The 12,688-nt window shown below is 37.6% G+C and overlaps 1 protein-coding gene across 2 annotated transcripts in view; it reads left to right on the forward strand.

Moving 5' to 3' along the window:
* Nucleotides 1–3,115: 3,115 nt before the first annotated feature.
* The window catches only part of LOC145781093 (calmodulin-binding transcription activator 2-like), a 32,775-nt gene continuing 23,202 nt past the window's right edge, over nucleotides 3,116–12,688 (forward strand). For both annotated transcript variants that reach the window (XM_082592843.1, XM_082592844.1), the window contains exons 1-5: nucleotides 3,116–3,358; nucleotides 3,713–3,833; nucleotides 9,101–9,187; nucleotides 9,525–9,672; nucleotides 10,070–10,110. In XM_082592843.1, the coding sequence (XP_082448969.1) occupies nucleotides 3,195–3,358; nucleotides 3,713–3,833; nucleotides 9,101–9,187; nucleotides 9,525–9,672; nucleotides 10,070–10,110 (561 nt within the window). In that variant the 5' untranslated portion in view covers nucleotides 3,116–3,194. The remainder of the gene's footprint in view (nucleotides 3,359–3,712; nucleotides 3,834–9,100; nucleotides 9,188–9,524; nucleotides 9,673–10,069; nucleotides 10,111–12,688) is intronic.

The raw sequence follows: 12,688 nt of genomic DNA on the forward strand, positions 1-12,688 counted from the left end.
AATTTTCACCCTGAAAAGATCGAGAGAAAAGATAGCACAAAGCCGAAGTTGCTGATTGCAGTTTCCGCAAACATTTTCCCGCAGTTTGCGCTAACCCAAACCATAGACTCATAGAGCAATCTATGCTCTACCGCTCGCTGATCGGAGCTTCCGCAAACATTTTTCCGCAGTTTCCGCTAACCGCAGTTTCTACTAACCTTCACCCTAACTCTAACCACAGAGTAATCTATGCTCTAACCCTCGCTGATCGCAGTTTCCGCTAACCTTTACCCTAACCCTAACTCTAACCATAGAGTAATCTATGCTCTTCTAACCCTACCCCTCGCTGATCGGAGCTACCGCAAACATTTTTCCTCAGTTTCCGCTAACCGCAGTTTCTACTAACCTTTACCCTAACCCTAACTCTAACCACAGAGTAATCTATGCTCTAACCCTAACCCTCGCTGATCGCAGTTTCCGCTAACCTTTACCCTAACTCTAACCATAGAGTAATCTATGCTCTAACCCTAACCCTCGCTGATCGCAGTTTCTGCAAACATTTTTCCGCAGTTTCCGCTAACTGCAGTTTCCGCTTTCACTAACTTTTCAGTTCAGTTTGTTTGCGGAAACTGCGATCAGCGACTCCGGCTTTAATTTTAAAATGTTTGCGGAAGCTGCGATCAGCGACTTCGCCTTTTTTTAATTTTTTCTTTCGATCTTTTCAAGGTACGAACTGACGGTACGAACTGTTCATGGTACGAATTAGGTTGCACCCTCCTCCAACTACCTGCTACTTTCCAATTTAAAGTAAAAAAATTACTTAATTTTGGAGTTTTTTATGGAAGCAATGCATTAGCCTAAACAATCATAGCAGAAATTATTTGACTATTGTGGAAAACATCAAGCCACATTGATACCGACAAGAGTGACACCAGTCACAACTCTGTGGATGAATTTTTTGTTGTGTTTGTGTTATCGCATGAAACATCGATACGGAAAGACATGTCAATTGCGGAAACCTTTTTGCAGACAGGAGCAAGTCCTTGATCTTTCCTAGTTCCGTTTTTTTCTCTTGGAAGAGGCATGCTAAATCCAAAGCAGACAGTACTCATCACCTCGCATTTTGAAATGCTCATGTTTTTGAAAAATATGTAACAATAAATTTCGCCTTTTCTGTAATGACGTTTAAATGGCAGATTGGCAGTGTAAACAAATGATATCATGAGCAAAAAGCTGACACTAGAGGATTGGAGCTTTACAGTCACCTCTCAAGCAGCATTGTGATCACCATCACCAGAGATGGGTGTGATCTTGATCTTTGAGATGATTATGATGATGAACTTGGTTGAAGATCATTTTTATGTGTCATCTTGATAATATAATCAATAATAACTAGACTAGATAGATCACTGTGTAATTGTCCATTTTCTGCTTAACCATGCACCAATAGGGAATGGCCTGTTCTTGTGAATGTAGTGCTGACTGCTGAGGAACAGATTGAAAACCACATCATCTACACTTGTTTTACACCTTCAAGCCACCTATAGATTGCCATTAGATTGGAGGGTCTGTGTTTCTTTGATAATGCACCAAAGACTTGCTGCTCTCAAATAGCCTTCCCGCATAGCTTGGGAACGTTGTGAATCTGGGGTCATGAAAGGGTAGACCCTCGCCCCACCCCCAGAGGCTCATCCTATGACAACATTAGAACTAAAATTGACTTTTAAATAGAGGCACTTTTTAGAACTCCTCAGAGGCTACCATGCAAAGTATTTAGTCACAACTACTAAAATGAACCACTGAATATGATATCCCATGTGTCTAGGAAAAAGTCGATTCGAAGTCTCAATCTTGTTTGGTCCGTGTTGTTATTTCAAAATTGAAATAGATTTCTGAAATATACTAAAGTTATATTCTTTCAAATTTGCTTCAAAGACGCCTAGTCTTTATCCCGAAATATCAACTTGTCTGCAGCGACTCATCCATTGCTCTCTATTGTTGACATCTTCAATGTTGAACTTTCTTTTTATTAGATCATCCTTGACAACTTGTCTTTCCATGTTTTTTTGGCACTCCTTTTATTATTTTTCTTGTTGCTATCTTATTCCAAACTCACTTTGTCAAATTATTCTCATCCTCATTAAACCAAAAATATGCTTCATATTGGCTTATGATAAAAATTTACTCGAATTTAGTCACATTTCTATTTTGTGAATTATTGTATTAAAATAGGCTGTGGCTATATTTACACTATATAGTGTAAGAATAGCCTCAATAGTGTTGCCAGATAAGGAATTCTGCCCTAATTTGAGCAAAGTTTAAAGCAGTTTAAAACAAAAACTTGTATTAGGATTTTTTTTTAGTCCTGAGCAAAGATCAAACCCCTAAACTTATTCCTAACTCTAGCCCTTACCTTAACCCTTCCTGACTTTAATCCTAACTCTGGCAACACTTCATTGTGTAAAAATAGCCACTTCCATTAAAAAATATGTTTACTTTCTTTAATCCAATCTTGGTTGTTTCAAAAGTTTTGAGTGAAGATTCTAAAAAAAAAAAAAATGGACTCTTGGTTGAGTTTGATGGTTAATTGCAGTATATCAACCAGACCAAGCATCATATAGAATATATAATGTGAAATTAAATGCTGCCCCTTTTTTGTATATATAGCTTTTTATTTTTCCTTTTAGTAGAAGCGGTTTGTCTGAACTAGCACGCTTCTGAGCTTTTTTGTTTTTGTTAGCAAACAGCAGTATCAACTCAAGGTTGCCAGATGAGTCAATGGCGCAGTAATTTTTGGTATGATCCAGTGAAAGTTGATACGACTTAGTAAGTAGAATAAAAGCTTAAAATACCGGTACCCAAGATTATTCCACAAATAAATAACAAATACAACATACTCTTTCCTAAATTTAAACAATTGCGTTAGATCAATGTAAAAAAAGACTTTTCTAGCTGGGAGACTTGAAGTTTTCTAAGTCATCATTTAGTCATGGTTTAGTGCAAGAAATGCAATATTTTTTTTTGAACACTTTAGCAAATTTCATATTTTGATAATCTTTTTCAGTATTGGTAATTTTATCTTCAAATTAATCTGATTCCCTGTAGTTATATATTGGTTATTTTTTTAAGACAGTATTGTACGACAATGGAGGCTGAATGTTGACAATATACAACTGGGCTATTCCCTCCTGTAGGGTAGTAGTAGAATAGCTGCCATGAAACGTGATATTGCATTGCCAAAACATCTGGAGAAGCTACAGCCACTAACGACTGACTTGCCAAAGTACAGGCATGGGTGGATGACAAACGAGGAGATTGCTAGGATTCTAATAAGTTTTAAGAAACATGCACAGTGGACAACAGGAACCATATTGCTCAGGTCTTGTTTATTAACTATTTACCCTTTGAGAAGTATATATTGTTGTAATCAATAAAATAGTGTTAATGATATGTATTGATTGGACAAGTAGTTCTAGTTGTCCAGGTTTTTTTTTTGGTTTTAAGTTTTTAAGTTAGACAAATGCTAAATAATGCACTTCATGATACTGCTCAATTACTTTTTATTGGGCTATTAAGTTGCAATGGGTGGATGGAAAGTCATTTTTGCCATTTGCTTCAGTTTTTGAAGATAATGAAATTTTCAAAATTTTATGTGCGCAGATGACAGCGGTTTAACTACTATATGCCTTACCTCAGAGAAAACTTTTTTTAAAAGACTTGTTTGATGTTGCAGGCCGGAGACAGGAATGGTGCTTATGTTTAACCGCAAGAAAGTGAGATATCGACAAGATCTTTACATTTGGAAGACCAAGCGTAAAACAAAATGGCCACGAGAGGATCATGTTAAACTTAAGGTGAGTACGGATCTGTAGAGTGATATGCGGCAATGAAAACTTGCTATCTGTAGTCTGTATATATACACATTTTTTGTTTGGTTCTTCTTCTTGCGTTTGAGGCCGCCACAGATCATGTTGTTACATCCAGGCGCTGCAGCCAATGGATTGTGTATTCATCGAGCGTTGTTAGGTCCACATGTCTATCTTGTGGTCGGTATACAGGACATTGATAGATAATGTGGTGTGCAGTTTGAAAATTTGAGCCACACGCACAAGACGGTGAATCGGCGAGGCCCCACTGGAACATGTTGCTGCTAAAACGGCCCACTCCAGTCCGCAAGCGATTGAGCTTCACCCATTCCTTCCGGGGTAGTTCTGCTCCAGGTGGGGTGTTGGTATTAATGGGAAGGACTGTGAATTGGGTTGGTCTCGCGACTTCTCTCCATTCACGGTTCCAAACTTCTGAAATGTGGAAGTTCGATTTGCACATAACTGCAGCATGTCAGGAGAACGGGCGTCGAGATTTCAAGCGCTGGGGCTTTTGGGAGTGCGATTTTGTTTGGTGAAGATGAGTTAGTCATCTTCAAGTAACTTTTGTATTTGTGCATTTGTATTTGTTTCATAACTGCAGACAGGACGTCACTGTTTCAACTTTAAGGTCTCCTCAGTGCCGTAAATTGTACACTAGGCAGGAACACCGCATTACTATATACCGGTAAGTAATGCAGCATGGGATTTTTCATTCATGGTATGCAAGGAACCACATTTGGTTACTTTCACCCGTCTTGCCATATTAATTATTTGTTTCAATTAATAAAGCCAATGAAATAGTCCCTAAAATGAAATACCTTTACCAACGACATAAAAACTGGATGGCAGAAGAAATCTTAGAGATGATGGAAGAAAGAAGACAAAAGAAACACAATAAAAGTGAATGCTAAAAGTTGAACAAACAAATACGGTAAAGAAAGCATACACAAAGCTTGTGAAAACTACTTGTATGACGAGTGAACATCAATCGAAAAATTGTATTATCTCAGTCCAAGAGAAACACATCCAGTCATCCAATAGTCAAGATGTTAACTACAAAGCACAGTTCTATGTCAAAGTCAGGATTTTTGAAGAGTAAAACAGGTAAAATGCTAATGGAAGAAAATAAAGTACAAAAAAGGTGGCAGGAGTATTTATCTGATTTATATGACGATCCAGATCGAACAGTAAAACCTTTCAAATTCAGTGAACCATTGTCAGGACCAAAGATTCTAAAAAGTGAAATTGAGCATGCCATAAAACAAACTAAATTCAATAAAACTGCGGGACCAGACGAGATCAGTACTGAGATGCTAAAAACACTGGAACATGTAGGTGTGGATGCATTTCTTGAACTCTTCAGTAACATACCGTATATGATTCAGGAGAGATGCCTACCGATATGAACAAATCAAATTTTTTAGCGTTACCTAAAAAACCGGAAGCAAAGAAATGTGAAAACCATTGCACAATCAGTTTGACATCACATATTTACAACAATTGATTCTATTGCTAATTATAATCAACCAAATCAAGAACAAGCTTAACGATAGTACGGATTCATGCCAGACCGCGGTACAAGAAATGCTGTATTTGTATTAATAATATCTCACAAAGATCAGTTGAAATGAAGAAAGATCTGTACATCACTTTGATTGTAAGAAAGCTTTTGACAGAGTGAAACATATCAAATTACTGGAGATGCTACAATTGCTACAATAGATAACATTGGAATTGACTTAAATAATATGGGATGTTCTACTGGTGCAAATTAAGCTAAACTATCACAAGATGTATACAGTGACAATCTGCTTTTATTCCGATGTTTCGTCAATCAGACACGACTGACTTCTTCAGGGGGCTAGACCAGGTAGTGACTACCTGTCTAGTAGAGATGTACCGATATATCGGTATCGGTGATATCGGCCATTTTTTGAGTATCGGCATCGGTATCGGCAAAATTTGGCCGATACTGTGGCCGATACTAAACATGTAAAAAAAGGCGTTTGCTGCGGATTTTCTGCAGAAGCAAGTAGTAACTGAAGTCACATTGAAGTAGAAAAATAACAACCTGTTTAAATTTTTGATACCTCACAGGCTCACACTCCCATGACTTCATGCGCGCACCTTTTGGCATTGTTTACTTACAGTGCTTCTTTCACTCACACAAATGGTTTGTTTCAGCAGTTTTGCGTTGTTCGATTCTTAAGTTGTGAAGAAGACTCAATTTCTCCAATATTTATCATTTGTGTTTCTTTTTTACCCTCAGCAGATGATTAAACCAGGCCAAGACTACCCAGGTGGCGGGAATGTGTAGTTTAAATACCTGTCAATGTGTGTGGGTTTTTTGAAAATTGTAGTGGTCAACGTGTTTGTGGCATTGTGACGAATAACTAAGACGTCTAAAAATGATATGGAGTTGTTTTTTTCATGTTCTGTTGTGAATTGAATTGAAGAAGATATTCAAAACCTTTACTTTGATTAAATTGCAGCAATAAAGATCAATCACAACATCAGCGATTGGATATCAATCATGAGTGTTCAAGGATGGGTGCTCTCTCCAAGCCTTTTTTCATTATTTATACAGTGAGATCATCCTCTAATGTCTTGAAGATGAAGCTGGCGTAAATGTTGGGGGAAGTAACTTTAATAACCTGAGGTATGCTGATGACACTGTCTTGGTGGCTGATTCGGAAGCAAACCTACAAAATTTGTTGAACATAGTAAATGAAAGAAGTAAAGAATTTGGAATGGAAATGAATGAAAAGAATACGGAAACAATCGTAATCACAAAGAAAAAAAAAAGTGAAATTCCAATCTGTCAAATTAAAATGAATGGAACAATTATAAAACAAGTAAAAAGTTTTCGGTATCTTGGGACAACGATAAACTGGGATGCCAAAGGTGATAAGGAGTTCAATATACATATTGCTCTAAGCAAAAGCCTCTTTCCAGCAAATGAAATCAATATTATGCAACAAGAACATATCTTTCGCAACCAGATTCAGTATATTAAAGTGTTACATTTATCCAATTTTTAAATATAATTTAGAAACCTGGTCAGTGGTCAATCACGAAACCAATTAATAAAAGAATAAATGTGGGCATTCCGAAAAATGCAGAGAATTTCCTGGACTGACAGAAAAAGCAACCAAACTGTTTTAAATCAAGTCAAACAAACAAACAAAGAATCTACTAAAAAATATTAAAGAAAATCAACTTCAATTTTTAGGACAGGTGCTACGAAAAAGTGTTTTTCGTGGACATGGAAAAGGCGTTTGATAGAGTTCCAAGAAGAGTGATGGAATGGGCAATGAGAAAAAAAGTAATGCCAGAAGCTCTCGTGCAAGCCGTAATGGGTCTTTACGACGGTGCAAGGACGAGAGTTCGCGTTGGATCTGCCCTCTCAGACGAGTTTTCGGTGAAGGTTGGTGTACACCAGGGTTCTGTCCTCTCTCCTCTAATCTTTGCCATTGTGATTGATGTGATTACCGAATGTGTAAGAGAAGATTCATTAATGGAGATACTGTACGCCGATGATTTGGTTTTGTTGAGTGACACAATGGAAGATCTGAGAGGGAAATTTGAGAAGTGGAAGGAGTCGTTTGAATGTAAAGGTATGCGTGTGAACATCAAAAAGACAAAGGTCGTAATAAGCGGAACGGAAGGGGAAATCACAATGAGCAAAATTGACCCATGTGGCGTCTGCGGAAGAAGAGTGATGGCAAATTCTGTTACATGTACGAAATGCAAGAAATGGGTGCATGGAAGATGTGCAAAGATGAAGAGAGTGACATGCAGATCTGGAGATGGTTTTGAATGTGAAAGATGCAAGAAGATTGAGGAAGGAATGATTGGTCCTGTTGAAAAGCTGAATGACGAAGTTGAATCAGTAAATGCCTTTTGCTATCTAGGAGATAGATTGAATGCCAGTGGTGGTTGTGAAGCGGCAGTGACTGCAAGAGGAAGGTTTGGTTGGGTGAAATTCAGAGAGTGTCGAGAGTTGTTATGTGGTAGAAGATTTCCGTTGAAAATGAGAGGAAGAATTTATATTAGTTGTGTGAGATCTGCAATGCTGTACGGAAGTGAGACATGGTGCTTACGGGAAAACGAATTGGCGATTTTAAGAAGAACTGAGAGAGCGATGGTGAGAGCAATGTGTGGTGTAAAGCTGATGGACAAAAGGAATACCGAAGAACTTATGAGCTTGCTTGGGTTGAATGAGAGTGTTGATAAGTTGGCAAAAGCGAATGGAGTGAGGTGGTATGGGCATGTTTTGAGAAGGGATGAAGATGATGTTTTGAGAAGAGCGCTGGAGTTGCGAGTGGAGGGTCGTAGAAAACAAGGAAGACCAAAGAAAACATGGAAAAAGCAAGTTGAGGAAGAAAGCAGCAAGGTGGGCTTGACAAGAGAGGACGCGCTAGACAGATCGATGTGGAGGCAGGGTGTGAAGACGATTGCGGCACTTGGAGGTGAATCCGGCCACCCTCGGTAACGGGGACATCACCGGATTAAAACTGGACTACTACTACTACTACACTCTCTCTCTCACAGAAAAAATTAAAGTAAAGTGTGCCCAAGACAGACAAAGATTAACCTACTTAAACCAAAAAATCGCCAAAACCAACAATCTAACATACACCTTATACACAAAGCAAGCAACAGAGAATCTTGGAAACTTTTCATGCAAGAGGCACTCAATGCTTGGAATCAAGTGCGACAATAAAATATGATTTGTGCAAATATAGCTAGTGAAGTACCTGTTGCAAATATATGGTAGCTAGTGAAGTACTTGTTGCAAATATAGCTAGTCTTCTATGTTTAGCTGCAGAATGGTGGGGCGTCTGAACTTGTCCATTCCCCCTTGCAGCTGTGACGTCTGGGTGGAGGCTCTTGGTGGACAAGTTTCGTTTGGCATCTACTTGGGTGCAGATGTTACTCACTTGTTTTTTGAAAAGAACTTGTAGATCCACAATATCCAATGTTTTTGTCGAAATACACACGTCAACATTTTGCTAGATCTATAAGTTTTTAGACATGCAAAAGCTTTGACTTCACAAATTATCATATTATACATATATATACTCTGCTTAATGTGGTTAAGTCATTGTACATGAAGTTAGGTATCAGACTGAAAATTCAGGGCGACTCATTTTTGATCACACATAAACTTAGTAAAATTTTGAACAAGTACAATTATTTTTTCATCATAATGAAACTTGATTTTGAGTCAATTAAACTTTTGTTTTGTCCAGGTGAACAGCGTTCCCTGCATCACTGCCATCTACGTCCACTCTGATGTTCTGCCGTCTTTCCACCGGAGGTGTTATTGGTTAACTCAAGTAAGGTTGTGCTTTTTCTGGCAAGTTTTGGTGAACTTTGTTTCCACGTTAATATGATGTAGAAATTCAACGTGTTCATTCCTGCCAATATTGTCTTAAAAAATTTTATCACTTCGCTTCCAATCAGGGACATCAAAAGTTAAATCCTTGCTTCCAATCTGCATTATCACTTTATCCGTCAGTTAACAAGATGAAACAGTGTTTCCTCATCCACTTTGAAGGTTATCAGGCTTTTGTGATCATAATTCATATTTTTGAATGGACAAATACAATCTTGGTCCATGACACTTGTTTACACTACCCTCCAATTTGTTTTTTGACTGGTTGATTTTTTTAGAACCCTGACGTAGTGCTGGTACATTATCTTAATTTTCCATACCTTGATGACGATGCACATCTATCTAAATCTTTGAGTTTGAACTCGCAATCGCTGCAGTGGAGTGACTTAAATAGAGAGGAGGTGCTACAGCAAATCCGCCCCATGTGTGAGTGGGTTTCTTATAATCACAACGTTTACTTCATCAATAGCTTAATGGAATATATACTCAGGCAGTGCTGCACCAGTACACCTATATGTCAAGCTTAGTTGCAAACCAGGCTGCTTTTGAAAATAGTGATTTCCAACCTTTTTATAGTTATAGACCCTTTTTAAAGAGTCATAACGTCTGCGGCCCCGTAAACTAAAAGATACTTTGTTTAAAAATTTTACTTAATTTGGCTACTAAATATATCATATAGGTTTTTTAATGCTTTATCTGAAAGTAGTACATTTACCAACCCTTTTGAAACTCGTCTGTGAAGCACAGATTGGGAACCGTTGTTTTAGAATATATGCCTTGGTCATTTTTGTTACTTTGTATTTATTGCTTATCGTTGTTTCAGTGTCCAACCTACCCTGGCCCCGTCCTGGAGCCCCTCCACTGGTAAGCATCGGTCGTGCGTCCTCACCCAATAGTGTGTTGTTTGTGTTGATGCTGATTCAATCCTGCTCATTTGACGCGTGAGCTTGTTTGGAGATTTCCGTGTTAAATATTCACGTCCCATCCGGTTCTTAACGCTAATCCAGCAAGTTTTATGCGTCTAAACTCTTGCAGTCTATTTTTTTCCAATTGGTAACAGGGTCATACCAGCCCAACTCAACCAACATTAATAAAAGTTCCATGGGTACCGTCTCAGATTTTGCTCAAAATTGCACCAAATGTACCTCTATGGGAGCAATGAAAAATCCCTAAGTTTCAGATGAAAATTCCAAGCAGCTTAGATTTTACGGCCGTTTAAACTTTAAGGGCCTCATCTCTTTTTCGTAACAGTGGACCGCCGCGTTCATTTTTAATGGTTTTTGAAGGCACATATCTTCATTTCTGTGCATGCAATATGCCTGAAAATTGGTATTATGGGTATTTCTGGGCTGCTCTTTCAGAATCTGCTGTCATAACTGGACTAGGATGTGTAGATGAAAAGTTACAGGCATCTCAAAACTGGATTTTTGTTGGTCAAAATGTAAATTTTTCACATTTTGACCATCAGCTGTGAGTCCCCAGTCTTGGCCAACATCACCAAATTTGTGTAATTTAGGCAATAAGCATTGTGTAGAAGCAATAGAAGCAAAATGTCTTGATACAAACATGAAATAATGGTTTTAAAGGCTACTGAAAATGGTCACCACTTAAAAAATACCTCTCGGGCCCCCTTTTCCGGGGGGGGGGGTAGATAACCATGTAGATGGTACCCCAGAGTGATGAAACTTTCACTACTTAAAGATACATGTCTTGGCTATGCCTGATATAAATTAGAAGATCTCAACTCAACTCCTTCTTATATTACTCAGCTATTGAAAAGAAGCAGTTTTCCTGTACTCGGCCTGTACATTTTTAGGGTCATTTAATATCAAAACAGCCAATATTGAAGATATCTTGTATATGGTACCTCTCAGATTTTGCTGAAAAGTTATCATACTATGCTTTAGGCTACCAAACGAAAGAATCCTAAGTTTTAGATCAATTTGAATTTCAGGCGTTACCCTCATTTTTGACTTGGGGGGGGGGTAGCAAATAGCAATTTCAGAGCCCTGTAACTTTTATTGTAATTGTAGTAGAAGACTAAAAATTGCTGTGCTAGTTCATCATAAACTATACTACACAATTAAATAGTAGAAAACAACATCTCTTGATGCATAAGTGTTAAATGGGTCATCAAAATCCTGCTTTTTTGCCTCGTTTAAGTGCTTTTTTCAATTTTCAAATGCTTGTACTACCCAGACCAATCAAAATATTTCTCTAAAACCTAATTATTTGTAATATTGGGAAACTTTTCTTCTGCCAACTTGAATTTGAGAGTTGTGCCATTAACAGAAATGTTATGGGGGTTTGAAAACCCTATCAGGCAGAAATGGCCCTTTTTTACCCCTATGTTTAGAGCCCCAAATGACCACATGGGCATTTTATAGTCATACTGAAAGTTATACCAGACAAACACATACATTTATTCTTTCATTTCATGAAATAAAATCTTTGGTTATCAAACTCCTTCACTATAAATTTTATGTCTTTAAAATGTAACATTTTGGTAATTTTTGGCAAATAATCTCAAGTCCGTAATGTAGGTCAGAGAAAATTCAACAATAATTTATCATGAAGACAGTGAAAATAATTAGGTACTATGCTTACTCATGTACTTCTAGACTACCTGTACTGGTCACAGGTGACGTATTCATCACGTGACCATACCACAGTGGACCCAAAGGAATTGCGCTTTTTCAGTTTTTCAAAAACTAGACAGAAGACAGACAATTCAGTTCATTTAAGTTTTCTTATGAAAAAAAAAATATAGTTCAGTTTTAAACTTTGAAGGAAATTGTGTGCTTTGTAGAAAGGTAGGCTACCTTTTTTAATGTTTTGTGTGCGTGACTGTGATGTTAACACAGCAGTAGCCATGGGAAAGCTTGTGAGAATAGAACCTATGGTATAGGCTACTGTTCGGTACAAAAGTAGCCTATGTACAACTTTACAAAGCATAAAACATTATTAAGAAATACCACGTTTTTGATTGTTGATAGTGAATACAAGAAGGCTTGCATTGAATGACATTGATAACAGCACAGCAGTAAGGCATGCAAGTTTGCAAGAAGTCAAGTTTTGGAAATAGCCTACATAATAGTAGTAAGCAGTTAGCTAGGCTATGGTATTTTGTAATTTTCGCAAAACTGAAGCATACAGAGTTGAAATCAGTTAGAAAGTGATGTTTCCAATTCAGCTCTCTTATCACAGCAGTTATATGTTAGACTAATTTAGTCATTCAATTTACAAATAAAGACACCTGATGAATTGTTGCAGGTTGTGTAGCTTGGTACAAATTTTGAATTATGGGACGTTGTTCTGCTTATGGCTGTAAAAGTGGCTATGGTAAGCATAAACCACCAAAAGATGTGTCAAAGCACAGTTTTCCTTTTCAAAATCATGAACTGTTAGAAAAATGGATCTGTAAACTTTCTCAAAACGATTT

This window comes from Aplidium turbinatum, chromosome 12 (genome assembly GCF_918807975.1).
Source record: "Aplidium turbinatum chromosome 12, kaAplTurb1.1, whole genome shotgun sequence".
NCBI lineage: Eukaryota > Metazoa > Chordata > Ascidiacea > Aplousobranchia > Polyclinidae > Aplidium > Aplidium turbinatum.